At 40.1% G+C, this 15623-nt stretch overlaps 1 protein-coding gene across 1 annotated transcript in view; it reads left to right on the plus strand.

Moving 5' to 3' along the window:
- The window catches only part of EHHADH (enoyl-CoA hydratase and 3-hydroxyacyl CoA dehydrogenase), a 55117-nt gene extending 47080 nt beyond the window's left edge, over window positions 1–8037 (plus strand). The window contains exon 7 of the mRNA XM_043473509.1: window positions 4583–8037. Coding sequence (XP_043329444.1) covers window positions 4583–5844 — 1262 coding nt within the window. The 3' untranslated portion in view covers window positions 5845–8037. The remainder of the gene's footprint in view (window positions 1–4582) is intronic.
- The last annotated feature ends 7586 nt before the right edge of the window (window positions 8038–15623 follow it).

The raw sequence follows: 15623 nt of genomic DNA on the forward strand, positions 1-15623 counted from the left end.
ATCAGGTAACAGATAACCTGCTGCTATAACAGGTAACAGTCTCAACAGCTTAACACAATAAAGATGTATTTCCTCCTCACTCTCAAGATAATTCTAAAACCAGGTTCTTTCCAACTAGTGGCTCTACTATTCTCCTGGACAAGAGTCAGCAAACTTTTTCTGTAAAGTGCTAGACAATAAATGTTTTAGGCTTTGGGGGCCTTACGTTCTCTACTGCAACTGCTCAACTCTGCTGTTGAGGACGAGTATAGCCACAGACCATAAGAAAACAAATCAGTGTGATTGATTCCAGTAACACTTTATTTATGGACACTGAAATTTGAATTTTATATCATTTTCAGGTGTCACAAAATATTCTTACTCTTTAATTTTCAGCTACTTAAAACATAAAACCATTCTTAGCTCACAGGCAGTACAAAAGCAGGCAGTAGGCTGGATGTGACCTGCAGGCCAACACCTGCTCTAGGGGCTCCTCCAAGTCCTCAGAGTTGATCTCTGCATCCTCTGTACCCAGATGGTAATGAAGGATCTTGTAGGAGATTTTAGGGGCCTTCCCATAAAATCTTTTTTTTTTATGGGACCTTCCCATAAAAGGGAAGGTATGGCCTTCCCATACCACCCTTCCCCCATTTCCTTGACCAGAATTAGTTATAGGCCCTACTGGGATATAAGAGGTCTAGAAAGTACAGCCTCCTATGTGCCCAAGAAGAAAATGAAATGGTGTGGGGAAGAAACAGCAACATATTTGCCATCAACAAATTTTTCTATATTTTCCATTCTTCTTGCCTTTCTTTAAAATATTTCTCACTTTCCTTTTCCCTTCCCCAGCCAGGTGGTTCATCATTTCCAATCTCACTGTTTCAGTATGACCTTTCTTTAAATATTTCTTCAAATATTTCTTCTTTATCTTGAAACTTTTCTTGACTCATCTAACCAAAACTAACATCTTTCCTTTGAAGCACCAAAGAACTTCTTTCATCGCTTACCTTATATTACATGGTAAATATTTGTGAATTTTTCTTCTTCCCATTGCTACATTATAAAATCCTTGAGGGTTGTGTTACTGTTAGTCGCTCAGCTGTGTCCAACTCTTTGTGACTCCAGGGACTGTAGCCCACCAGGCTCCACTGTCCATGGAATTCTCTAGGCAAGAATACTGGAATGGGTGGCCATTTCCTTCTCCAAGGGATCTTCCTAACCCAGGGATTGAACCCTGGTCTTCTGCATTGGAGGTAGATTCTTTAACATCTGAACCATCAGGGAAGTCCTGAGGGTTGGTACTACACAGAGTTTTAGTTACAGCTTTCTTGAGATGAAACTCATATGTGATGAAATTGACCCATTTAAAGAGTACAGTTCAACATAAAATGGTGCAGCTGCTATGAAAAACAGTACGGCAATTCCTTCAAAAATTAAAAATAGAATTACCATACAATCCAACAATTCCACTTCTAGGCATATCCAAAAGAACTGAAGGCAAGAACTCAAATAGATATTTGTCCACTCATGTACATAGCAGAATTATTCCCAATAGTGGTATACTGGCAACCCAAATGTCCTTTGACAGATGAATGGATAAACAAAGTGTGCTACATATGTATATTCAAAGGGATAATATTCAGCCTTAAAAGGTGGGGAATTCTGACACATACTACATGAATAAACTTGAGGCTCTTCTGCTAAGTGAAATGAGCTAGTCACAAAAGGACAAATACTATTTGATTCCACCTATATGAGGTATCTAGAGTACTCACAAGTATAGAGTGTAGAATGATGATTGCCAGGGAGAGAAATGGGGAGTTCTGGTTTAATGAGCACAGTTTCAGTTCTGCAGGGTGAGAAGAGTTCTAGAGATGAATGGTGCAAGATGGTGCTGGTTACACAGCTTTGTGAATGTGCTTAATGCCTCTGAACTGTACACATAAAAATGGTTATGATGTTAAGTTTCATGTTATATGTATCTTACCATAAAATGTTTTTAAAATACACAGTAACAATGTCACCAAAAGAGGAACACACTTAAGTTGTTTTTAGATATTTGTAAAGTTGTCCAACCATTGCCACAATTTTATTTTACTTTTTTAGATTAAAAAAAAATTTTTTTTTAAAGTTTTTTGGCTGTGCCCCATGGCCTGTGGGGTCTTAGTTCCCCGACCAGGGATTGAACCCATGCCCCCTGCATCAGAAGTGTGCAGTCTTAACCACTGGATTGCCAGGGAAGTATGCCACAAACAATTTTAGAACCTTTTCATCACCCTAAAAGGAAACCCTGTACCCATTAGCAGTCATTCCTCATTGCCCTTCCTCCCAGCTCCTGGCAACTACTAATCAAGTTTCTGTCTCTATTGATTTCCCTATTCTGAACATTTCATATAAAGGGAATCATGTAATATGTAACTTTTTGTGTCCAACTTTAACTCAGCATAATGTTTTTTAAGGCCCATCCACACTATAGGATGTCTCATTTACTTTTACAGCTGAGTGATTTTTCCAAAGGAGAGATATATTGTCCATGCATGCTCCGTTGTATCTGATTTTTTTGGACCCTGTGGACTGTAGCCTGCCAGGCTCCTCTGTCCATGGGATTCTCCAGGCAAGAATACTGCAATGGGTTGTCATGCCCTTCTCCAGAGGATCTTCCTGACCTAGGGTCCAACCTGTGTCTCCTGCCTTTGCAGGTGGATTCTTTACTGCTGAAACTACCTGGGTAGCCCCAGAAAGAGATGCTACCTTTTGTTTATTCATGTTGATGGACATTTGACTTGCTTCTTCTTTTTAATTTAATTTTACTTATTTGGCTGCACCTGGTCTTAGTTGCAGCACACAGGATCTTCTTACTTTGTTGAGGTATGTGAGGATGTGAGCTCTTAACTGCAGCAAGTAGAATCTGAGAAGGATTCAAACCCAGGCCCCCTGCACTGGGAGCATGGAGTCTTAGCCACTGGACCACCAGGGAAGTCCCTGGCTTATTTCTTTTTTCTGGCTATTTTGAATAATGCTACTATGAACTTTGTATATAAGTTTTGTGTGGACGTATGTCTTCATTTCTCTTGAATTATGTATATAACTACCTACTTACCTACTCATATGGTAACTCCATGTTAAACATTTTGAGGAACCTCCAACTTGTTTTCTATAGCAACAGCACCATTTTACAATTTGCCATCAGTGAATCAATTTCTCCATATTCTCACCAGAACTTGTTATTATCTGTCTTTTTAATTATGGCTATCCTAGTGGGTATGAAGTGGTAGTTCACTGGGATTTTGATCTATATTTCCAAAATGACTAGTGGTATTAGGCATCTCTTTATATGCTTATTGGCCATTTGTATATCTTCTTTGGAGAAATGTTTATTAGATCCTTTACCTAATTTTAAATTCAGTTGTCTTTTTATTGTTGAGTTCAAGTTCTTTATATATTCTGATACAAGTACCTTATCTGATATGATTTGAAAATATTTTTTCCCATCCTGTGGGTTTTTTCACTTTCTTTTTTGTGTCCTTTGAAACACAAAAGTTTTTAATTTTGATGATGTCCAATTTATCCTTTTTTTTTTATTGCTTGTGTTATTGATGTCATTTCTAAGAAATCATTGCCTAATCCAAGGTCATGAAGATTTCCTCATAAGAGTTTTATAGTTTTAGCTCTTACTTTGGCATTTGATCATTTTAAGTTATGTATGGTGTGAAGTAGAAGTTCAACATCATTCTTTTATGTGTGAATATCCAGTTGTCCCAGCACCGCTTGTTGAAAAAGTCTATTCTTTCCCTATTGGCACCATTGTTAAAATTTGATTTTCCATACGTGTATGAATTTATTTCCAGACTCTCAATTCTATCTCATTGATCTATATGTCTGTCCTTTATGCCACTATCACACTGTCTTGAATACTGTAGATTTGTCAAAAGTTTTGAAATTGGGAAGAATGAATCTTAAAACTTTGTTTTTTTTTTTTCTATACTCTTTTGGCTATTCTGCATTTCTTATATTTCTATATGACTTTTAGAATCAGCTTGTTAATTTCTGCACAATATCAGTCGGACTTTTGATAGTTATTGCACTGAATCTGCAGATTTACTTGGATAGTATTGCCATCTTAACAATATTGTCTTCTGATCCACAAACATGGGATAGCTTTCAATTTATTTAGGTTTTCTTTCATTTCTTTCAGTAATATTCTTTGGTTTCTCGTGTGTAAGTCTTAAAGTTCTTCCTCAAATTTATTCTGAAGTATTTTATTCTTTTTAATGCTATTAAAAGTGGAATTGTTTCTTAATTTCATATTTAGATTGTTTATTATAGAAATACAATTGATTTTTATATATTGATCTTGCACCATACAATCTTGCTGAACTTGTTTACTATTTTGAATAGTGCGTGTGTGTGAATCCTTTTTATTGTTATACCCCCTGGAGCACATAATACAGTTCCTAACATTAACTAGTATTCAATCCAACTGTAGTCCTTGAGTTGCTATCTTTGAATGCCACGTTTCCACAGAAACCTTCCATTCACTGAACAATTTCCCATTTTCCAATACCATGGAATCATTTTTCTTCTCTTTCACTCTTATCTGCAGGCTTAGGAACAATGGGCCGAGGCATTGTCATTTCTTTTGCAAAGGCCCAGATCCCCGTGATTGCGGTAGAATCAGACAAGAAGCAGCTAGAGACTGCAAGCAAAATGATAACCTCCATCTTGGAAAAGGAAGCCTCCAAAATGCGGCAGAGTGGCCACCCCTGGTCAGGACCAAAACCCAGGTTAACTACGTCCATGAAGGAGCTCAGTGGCGTGGATTTAGTCATTGAAGCAGTGTATGAGGACATGAACCTGAAGAAGCGTGTCTTTGCTGAACTATCAGCTGTATGCAAGCCAGAGGCATTTTTATGCACCAACACTTCAGCCCTGGACATTGATGAGATTGCTTCTTCCAGTGACCGTCCTCACTTGGTCATTGGCACCCACTTCTTCTCACCAGCTCATGTCATGAAGTTGTTAGAGGTTATTCCCAGCCGATTCTCTTCCCCCACCACCATTGCCACGGTTATGAATTTATCAAAAAAGATTAAGAAGATTGGAGTAGTTGTAGGCAATTGTTTTGGATTTGTTGGGAATCGAATGCTGAGGTCTTATTATGATCAGACATACTTCTTATTAGAAGAAGGCAGTAAACCAGAGGAGATAGACGAGGTGCTGGAAGAGTTTGGTTTCAAAATGGGACCTTTTAGAGTGTCTGATCTTGCTGGGTTGGATATAGGTTGGAAATCCCGCAAAGGGCAAGGTCTTACTGGACCTACATTGCCTCCAGGAAGTTCTGCCCGAAAGCGAGGTGGCCGGAGATATTGTCCAATTCCTGATATGCTGTGTGAGTCAGGACGGTTTGGTCAGAAGACAGGTAAGGGCTGGTACCTTTATGATAAGCCCCTGGGGAGGATTCACAAACCTGATCCCTGGCTTTCCCAATTTCTGGCACAGTACAGGAAAACCTATCACATCGAACCACGTATCATTAGCCGGGATGAGATCCTCGAGCGCTGCTTATATTCGCTCATCAATGAGGCATTCCGCATTTTGGGAGAAGGGATGGCGGCTATCCCAGAGCACATTGATGTTATCTATTTACATGGGTATGGATGGCCAAGGCACAGGGGTGGGCCCATGTTCTATGCTTCCACAGTTGGGTTGCCCACGGTGCTAGAGAAGTTGCAGAAATACCACAGGCAGAATCCTGATATTCCCCAACTGGAGCCTTGTGACTATTTAAAAAAACTGGCTTCTCAGGGAAACCCTCCTCTGAAAGAGTGGCAAAGCTTGGCAGGACCCCCCAGCAGTAAACTGTGATTCAGCCTTTTAGGTTTTGCCTTACCTGCTGCCATCGGGCAACGCTCACTGAATTTCATAGAAACTAATCCAAAGAGATTCAAAGTAAGATTGCTCTGAAATACAAAAGGAAAGGAATAATCAGTTGGCTAAAACCCCTCCTTGGATCTTCTGTCTGATGATTCTAATGGGTCAAATATTCAGGAATGTGCTTCTTATGCCAGGGATCTGTCTGTATCAGATAAATGATTTCAATTGCAGTGAATAAACTTGTGTTAACGTTGTAATAGCTAAGAAGAGAGGCTCAGCAATAAGTTGAGGTTCCCAGTACCTTGATCATTTGAGAAATATGTCATCAATTATTAATTGATAAATGCATAAATTCGTGTTGAGGCTTTCACCCTCACACACGTGGCAGTGATAGGAAATCTTATGGACCCTTCATTCAACAGATCCTCATTGTCCATCCCTAAGCATCTTGCACAACACTTAACAGACCTAAAACTTGGAGGGGCATTTATTCAGCAAGGAAGCCTGTGATAAAGGCTTCAGTTCAGACTCTCAGAGGTAGAGTGGAGACGGTTGACAGGGTAGGGTCGGCAGTAGGGGTCTCTATGCGTGAGCTTGGAAAGCTGCCCAGGGGGAGGCCGAGGTAGTAGCCAGGGGCAAAGTTTCAATGGCAGAAGGGTATTGAAGTTTAGGCAAAACACAGTTGGGAGTTAGTGAGGAAACCACATACTTTGGACCAGAATGGGAGTCAAAGGAGCTGAGAAAGTCACACTCAGTATTATCATTTCTGTCCAAGGCCCATGTGCAAAGTTGTCCTTGCTGCTTGCAAGAGGCTCAGTAATGTCTGATGATAATTTCTTCAAGACCACTAGATGTCTTTATTTACCCTTCTATTCAAGCAGCAGTAATGGAAAGTAAACTCTGGGAGATCGTGAAGGACAGGGAAGCTTGGAGTGCTGCAGTCCTTGAGGTCGCAGAATAGGACACAACTGAGCAACTGAACAACAACAACAAATTGATAACTTAGTGTAAGGTGGGAATCTCAGGGATCTAACCTCCTCTAATTCCGTGATTAAGTAATAATACCAGTTTCCTGGTCATGGGAAGGCTTTGTGATGTTGTGTATGAAATGGTTGAATCCTGACAAGCCTAAAATTACTGAAAAACAAATTTTGTGTAATTTTATTATAAGAATTCTTCTCTTTTTACTTTTTGCCTTGTTTGGTTAAAAGTTGAGGGACTAGTCAACGCAATAACTTGTACACAAATGTTTAGAGCAGAACTATTCATAACAGCCTCAAATTGGAAACAATCCAAGTGTCCATCAACTGATGAATGCATAAATAAAATGTGAACTGGCCATACAGTAGGATATTATTTAGTCATAAAAAGAAGAGAAGTGCTAATACATGCTACAACATGATGAATCTTGAAAATATTATGCTAAGTGAAAAAATAGGCATATCTATTGAGATAGAAAGCAGATTACAGTTTTCCAAAGGCTGAATGACTGGGGGTAGGGAACAGGGTGTGGCTGATGATGGGTACAGAGTTTCTTTCTGGGTTAATGAAAATGTTCTGAAATTATTGTTTTGATGGTTGCATGACTCTGTAAATCTACTCAAAACCATTGAGTTGTATACCTTAAATGTGTGAACTGTATGGTATGTGAATTATATCTTAATCAAGTTAATAAACAAGTAAGCAACTTGTTTACTTACTTAGGAAGTCTTGTGGACCCTTCATTCAACAGATACTCTGTCGCCCGTGAACCTCTTGCATAGCACTTGGCAGATCTAGAATCTGAAGGGGCATTAATCCAGCAATTCCTTGTCATACAAGGAAACAAATAGGCTTAGGTTATTGTCCTTCAGGGTAATGTGAATGAATTGGTTTTTACAATATTTTTGCCAATGAACCCAAACAAAATTACCCAAAGTTCAAACAGAGAAGTCTTGAATGAATATAGTACAAGTTTTCATCGTAAAAAGTAAACCAAAAACAAATTTAAAAACTTTTAGAATGTGCTTTGAATTGTAATTCAATTTAGAATAATTTTTAAGATATGCATTGTTGGAGTTTATATTATTAAAGAGATAAATAGAAAAAAATCCTGAAAACAGTAACTCTGTCTGCAAAGTAACTTAGTTTCAAATTAATGTAAATTTGTTTCAAATTAATAAACACATAACTTTTTCTTCTTTAGACCTTGAGTAAATTTCAATTTTGAGCTCTTTTTTCTTTTTTTTGAGTTCTTAAAACTTATTTTCCTCCTACATTCTCCTCTAGATTGGGGTTTTGACACTAGAGTGTCTATAAATAGATTTTTATGAGTCCATAATCCCTGAAACTTTATGCTAATATTTGTGTGTATGTATCTGACTGCATTTCTTAGAAAAGGTACCGTATCTTATCTTATATCGTATTCTCTGAAGTGTCTGTGACTCAGTAAATGTTAAGGACCAACATTTTATATGTATCATGGGAAGAAGAAATATGAGTTCATTTATCCTTATTTTGTATCAAAGGAGGCAAAACTAATTCAAACTATTGGGTTCTGCAAATAGCAGTGGTTAATATGAAGAAAACCTTTCCAGGATATACTATCCAATTATTGAAAATGCACTTGCTTAAAGGCTTATTTTGTTATTAAAAATTTTTAAACTATCTTTCAAAAAAATCGCCTTCTGAATGACATTTTAAAAATGTGTTCTAATAGTAATTGACTCTGACAAGAACTACATATTACAAGCATCCTTGAAGCTTTGCCATAATACTCCAGCTTTGAAGATGAGACTAATGATGTTCCTTAAATCAGAAAAGCCACTGTGCAGCTGAATTGATATCTGCTTATTCGCTTCCAGCAGAAATAGGTGTGCTTGCAAGAAAGAGGGTGAGAGGGGCTAACTCCCTTGATTAATGATGTTGCAGAAATGTGCCTACAAATCATACTCCACAGCACTGTTGTCCAGTCTCTTTGCGACTCTTTGTGACCCTATGGCCTGTAATACGCCGGGCTTCTCTGTCCACCATTTCCTGGAGTTTGCTCAAATTCATGTCCATTGAGTTGGTGATACCATCCAACCATCTCATCCTCTGCCATTCCCTTCTCCTCCTGCCCTCCATCTTTCCCAGCATCAGGGTCTTTTCCAATGAGTTGGCTCTATACATCAGGTGGCCAAAGTATTGGAGCTTCAGCAACAGTCCTTCCAATGAATATTCAGGGTTGATTCTTTTAGGATTGACTGGTTTGATCTCCTTGCAGTCCAAGGGACTCTCGAGAGTCTTCTCTAGTGCCACAGTTCAAAAGCATCAGTTCTTTGTGCCGAGCCTTCTTTATGGTCCAGCTCTCACATCTGTACATGACTACTGGAAAAACCGTAGTTTTGACTATATGCACCTTTGCTGGCAAAGTGATGTCTCTGCCTTTTAATACGCTATGTAGGTTTGTCATAGCTTTTCTTCCAAGAGCAAGTGTCTTTTAATTTCATGGCTGCAGTCACAGTCCATAGTGATTTTAGAGCCCAAGAAAATAAAATTAGTCACTGTTTCCACTTTTTCTCCATCTATTTTGCATGAAGTGATGGGACCAGATGCCATGATCTTAGTATTTTGAATGTTGAGTTTTAAGCTAGGTTTTTCACTCTCATCTTTCACCCTCATCAAGAGGCTCTTTAGTTCCTTTTCACTTTTTGCGGTAAGGGTGGTATCATCTGCATGTTTGAGGTAATTGATACTTCTCCTGGCAATCTTGGTTCCAGCTTGTGCTTCATCCAGTGCAGCATTTCACATGATGCACTCATTTCACATGATGTACTCTTCACGGTGACAATATGTAGCCTTGATGTACTCCTTTCCCAATTTTGAACCAGTCAGTCGTTCCATGTCTCATTCTAACTTGCTTCATGACCTGCATACAAGTTTCTCAGGAGGCGGGTAAGGTGGTCTGTATTCCCATCTCTTTAATAATTTTCCACACAGTTGTGATCCACACAGTCAAAGGCTTTCAGTTCAGTTCAGTTCAGTCACTCAGTCATGTCCGACTCTTTGCAACCCCATGAACTGCAGCATGCCAGGCCTGCCTGTCCATCACCAACTCCCGGAGTCCACCCAAACCCATGTCCATTGAGTCGGTGATGCCATCCAACCATCTCATCCTCTGTCGTCCCCTTCTCCTCCTGCCCTCAATCTTTCCCAGCATCAGGGTCTTTTCGAATGAGTCAGCTCTTCGCATCAGGTGGCCAAAGTATTGGAGTTTCAGCTTCAACATCAGTCCTTCCAATGAACACCCAGGACTGATCTCCTTTAGGATGGACTGGTTGGATCTCCTTGCAAAGGCTTTAGCATTGTCAATGAAGCAGAAATAGATGTTTTCCTGGAGTTCCCTGGCTTTCTCCATGATCCAACGATTGTTGGCAATTTGACCTCTGGTTCCTCTGCCACTTGGGAACCTGAAATTTCTAGAGTCTTACACTTGTGTTTAAAATAGACACTTAGAAAGTCAGAAATATTGCAGACTCATTAGATTAGCTGAACTCTCTTGGTAGCCATTGATGAGATTAACCCAAATCAAGTTCTCTGGACTATGTTTAAAAACAACTTTAATCATATACACTATTGATACTATGTATAAAGTAGATATCTAATGAGAACATACCTCACAAAGCTGTACAATATCCAGTATTGTTTCCAGGGCACGCTGTATAGAGGTTTCAAGCCAAAACCAGTTTCTTCTGTTTATTGCTTTAAGTATCTTTCTAAGTTAGGAGACAAAAGTAGAGGGAAATTCTATATTTAGATTGTCTACACTTAGAAAGTCTCCAATGGACCAAACTAAGAAAAAGATGACCCTTGAACTACACAAGTTTGAACAGTGCAGGTCCAGTTAAACTTAGATTTTTTTTCCAGTGGTAAACATTTCAGTACTACACCATCTGTGGCTGATTGAATCTGCTGACACAGAGGAGCCATAGCTGAGGAATTGAGTATATGGAGGGCCCACTTGTCACTAGTGGTAAAGAACCTGCCTGCTGATACTGGAGACTTGAGACGTGGGTTTGATCCCTGGATCAGGAAGATCCTCGGGGGAAGAGCATGGCAACCCACTCTACTATTCTTGCCTGGAGAATCCCATGGACAGAGGAGCCTGGCAGGCTACAGTCCATGGGGTTGCAGAGAGCTGGACATGACTAAAGAGACCTAGCATGGCACTATAAATTATGGCTGAAATTTTAGAGTCGGTCAAGGGTCAACGACCCTAACCCCAACCTTGCTCCAGGGTTAACTGCACATATTGTCTGCTCGTCTTGTTGTCTTTTTTTTTTTTTTTTTCCTGGCACTCTTAGAAAGAGGAACATGAGAGAGATGACAGGGCTTTTAATTCTTGTCCGAAGAATTCCAGGGTATTTCAGTTGTAATATTTGTTCTCTTTCACCAAACTTAAACTAGCCTGGGAGTGAATGCTTGAAAGTATCTGATAAAATGACATGCACAGAGCTGATGCAATCGACCTTGTGCATTATCTTCCACCTCCTCTAAGAGAGCACAGAAGCAATTGCTAATCCTGGACTTAATGTAAGATCCTTAGGATGGGGTACTGCAAAACTTTCTCCAACCAACTCCTAAGTGCACTTGGATTTCTGAAGACTGCCATGGCCTAAAAAGTCCTTGATTTGTGAGTTTTGGCAGGGACTGTTGGCTGTTACCCAATGCTTCTTCTGTAGCAATAAACTTTACACACCCTAGTTTCTAGCTAAGCATTTGTGTGCTCACAATAAACAATGTTATTGTCAGCTTCTCTTGAATCCAGTTTTGAATATGTAACTAAGATTTAGACAATGGGGTGTAAATGGCAGTGTCAATAGTAGCTTTTGGGAACCTACCTTAAGGATCAGATGATAGACATCCTTTTCCTAATATTTGTTGGGGGCGGGGGGTGGGTTGGTTGGTTGTTTTCATCCCTTCCTCTATCTTGCTGCCTGGAACACAGATGTGAAGGCTGGAGTTCAACCCATTATACTGGATCACAAGGACGAAAGTCCCTAGGGATTGCAGAAAGGACTACAAAAAACTTGGTCCCCTAGGACCTCATGAAGCAGAATTGCTGCTCTGCCTTCCAGCAGTCATTTGTGTGAGAGAGAAATCAACTCACAGGTAAGTCACTGCTATTGTAGCTCTTTAATTCCTCACAGCTGATCCTTTTGTGTTGTTTGTGCTGTCGTGTCTGACTCTGTGCAACCCCATAGACTGTAGCCTGCGAGGCTCCTCTGTCCATGGGATTTCCCAGGCATGAATACTGGAGTGGGTTGCCATTTCCTTCTCCAGGGGATCTTCGCAACCCAGGGATCGAACCCACGTGTCTTATGGCTCCTGCGTTGGCAGGAGAGTCCTTTTACCACTAGTGCTACCTGAAAAGTCCCAGTGCGGGTGGGGTCCAAGAATGGGTGAGTTTTTCTTTGTTCTTTTTTTTGTTTTCTCAGTGCTATAGGTTATTCTGACACACAGGTAGCTTTGGGAACCTAGACTCATTAAACAAGATTTCTTATTTTAAGATAAAAAATTTTTTTTTGCCAGTGTAATGTGTTTTTCAACTTGATGTTGAATTGCTCATAAACCTGTATGTTATATTTCACTCATATTTGTTGTAGTTCACATAGACAAAGAACCTGAACATAATTTAAATCCAGACCATAAGGATAAAGGTCCTTAAGGATAGTAAAAAGGATTATATCAACATTTAGTAGATAACAGTCTCACAGGCCTACTTGAGCCACAAACTGACTCCCACCTAAACAGAGATAAAAAACGCTAGCAGAGTATGTGTTATCAGAAGGAAAGATGGAAAGAAGAGTAATTCAAGAAGCAATATCAGCTAGAGAAAGAACAAGCAAAACCTATTATTTCTTTTCTTTGTAGAAGAAAATAATAAAGATCAGAGCAGAAATAAATGAAATAGAAAGAAAGAAAATAATAGCAAAATACCAATGAAACTAAAAGCTGGTTCTTTGAAAAGATGAGCAAAATTGATAAATCTTTAGCCAGACTCATCAAGAAAAAAGGGAAAGGACTCAAATCAATAAAATTAGAAATCAAAAAGGAGAAGCTCTACAGAAATACACAAAGGATCATAGGAGACTACTATGAGCAATTGTATGCCAAGAAAATGGAAAACCTGGAAGAAATGGACAAATTTTTAGAAAGGTACTGATATGATCTCCCAAGACTGAACCAGGAAGAAATAGAAAATATGAAGAAACCAATCACAAGTGCTGAAATTGAGACTGTGACTGAAAAAAAAAAAAAAAGCAATATTTCTCAGCACTGACCAAAAGAGAGGTCCTGGATCTGGAGTGCTCAGACCTTCTGCTCACTAGATCAGAGGTCTCTAAATTGGGGTGCCCCTACCCAAAGTAGTGTGAAAGATGATTCATAGAGGTGTGGATAGAAAATACTTAGAACTACTCTTGCTCCTTATTTTTGTAAAAAAAGTAAGAGACTAATTTTCATTAATATTTCATGTACACATGGACATTGTTGTCCTCACCAGGTTTTGTCTCAGACAGCCACACGTCAGGAGCGGAGTATCATGAGGGAAGCAGACAAGTTCCAAAACGTAGAGAGGTTGACAATGACCTCTTTCCTCTTACATTTGCTTTCAGTGTATTGAGAAATATTGCAAATTATGTGAGCTGGGATAAGAGAATATTTAAACTAAATTATTTAATTTAACTAAATTAACCCTCACAAAAGTTTCCTTCAAAGAAAGCACCCTTAAAAAGATTCTTTGAAAGAAATCATAGTTCTTGATTTAGGGTATAAACCACTTGAAAATATAATCTCCAAGCTGGAAACTCAGTAATATCTTCTTACAGATATTCCATTATTCTATTAGGAAGGCTAGTAGCTTCTGAGTGGTGTAGTAAGTGATCAGAACAATGACTCCATGGTTATATGCCTGCCTACCTCTGTACCACCTTTGTTTTAAAGTGTGCCCTTTGGTCTGAAGCAATATTATATGGGCTCTTATGTCACTGATTCAGACCCTCTCTAAGTTCTTGGAAAAGGAAGCCCTGCAGTGGGCTTCCCTGGTGGTGCTAGTGGTAAAGAACCTGCCTGCCAATGCAAAAGATGTAAGAGACCTAGGTTCAATCCCTGGGTCAGGAAGATCCCCTGGACGAGGGCATGGCAGTCCAGTATTCTACAGTCCACCTTTTTTCCTTTGACTCTATGCTAAATACATCTCCTATCTGGTGCTTACCCTAACAGCACCCATCCCCTTAAAGTTACATATCAGAAAGAAAGCTGCAGAGCCACCTAACTGCCAGACTCAATTACTGGGTTACTGACACCAGTTTATGACTGTCTTTGAGGAAGACAATGCAAGAGGAAGAAATCAAGATCCTATCACTTTTGTTCCTCATCACTGACCCCTGATTGTAAGCAATTGCCTCATATAAGCCCCTGGACTCCTCATGGAGGCGGGGCACAGTTCTTGAGGCTTGAGCCTACTGTTTTCCCCACTCCGCTGGCTGAGAACAAAAGCCACCTTTCTATTTCCTCCAAACTCTGTCTCTGTATTTTTCATTCGGCTTCGGTGGGCTGAGAAGGCCAAGATTTTGGCTGGCAACACTGGTTGATGTCAGCCAGCCCGATCACTCTATCTACTTGGTTGTTTGATTCATCTTCAGTGGTAGATGTTTTCTAGAAGGCCCTAACATGTGATGCACAGCTCTTCATACTTTGTGCCCACTCCTATCTGTGCACCCCTTGATTCCCTGGTTTTTGCTGTCTCCGATCTGCCAATGTTTTTTCCTTCTGGGCCTGACAAACCTTCCAAGACCTTGCCATTGCCCATGTATTCTTGGCTCAGGCCACTTCTCTGAGTCTTTTTTATTCCTTCTTCTGCCTCCTGCCATGGCATTTTGGCATGTCTACTTCACCACACGTGTGCGATCACTTTCTCCAAGCCTCCAAGAGCCGGCCTAGCTATGTGTTAGTAATGTGTATCCTAGAACCTGCCTGGACACAGAGACTGTGTGTGTCTCTGTATATCATGGAAAGGGTTTCCACATCAGTAAACTCACTACCAAAATTTATGTTCTGCCCGTCTTGATCCAGCCCCCTCACAGGTCACTCCTACATACTCTCCAGCTTCTGCCAACACCTCTTGGCTAGATCCTGTACCTCCTTGAGGATACAAACCCTTTCTTGTCTTAGTCTTAGCTTCTCCCTGGGTGGGTTATTGTTCTGATGCCCAGGAGGGGAGTTATTTCCTGAGCCGGCTTGTGTCTTGCCTAACAGAAGGCTCTGAATTGTTTTTGAGTAAGTGGGGAGCACAGGTCTTTAGGAAGGAGGAGCGGGACTCTTCTGCAGGCCCAAAGCATTCAGGGGAACTCAAAATTCGATACTTCCAATTCGCTGACCCAGATGTCCCCCTTGTCATTCACAGGGTCCCACTTCTTCTCAATCAAGACCTTAACTTTGACAAAACAGAATTGCCATGAGAAGTCACCCTTCTCTGAAACTCCATTTGCCTCATAATTAAGCCCTGGGCCTGACCGTCTGCTTTTTGTGTCCTGCAACTTCAGGAGACATCTCTCTTATATGTTGCCAGGGAAGCCCACTGACATTCACAGTTTGTCTTAGATTGGTAGTTAATCACCTTCACACTTTTATTGTATTTCTCCCATACAGGAATAGCCCTCAGCAGCAGCCATCTGAATCCGTGTAATAACTTCCTGTAACCTCCCAAATGCCTGAAATAGCACCCCCATTACCTTCTACGGATATCT

This window comes from Cervus canadensis, chromosome 7 (genome assembly GCF_019320065.1).
Source record: "Cervus canadensis isolate Bull #8, Minnesota chromosome 7, ASM1932006v1, whole genome shotgun sequence".
Taxonomy (NCBI): Eukaryota; Metazoa; Chordata; class Mammalia; order Artiodactyla; family Cervidae; genus Cervus; species Cervus canadensis.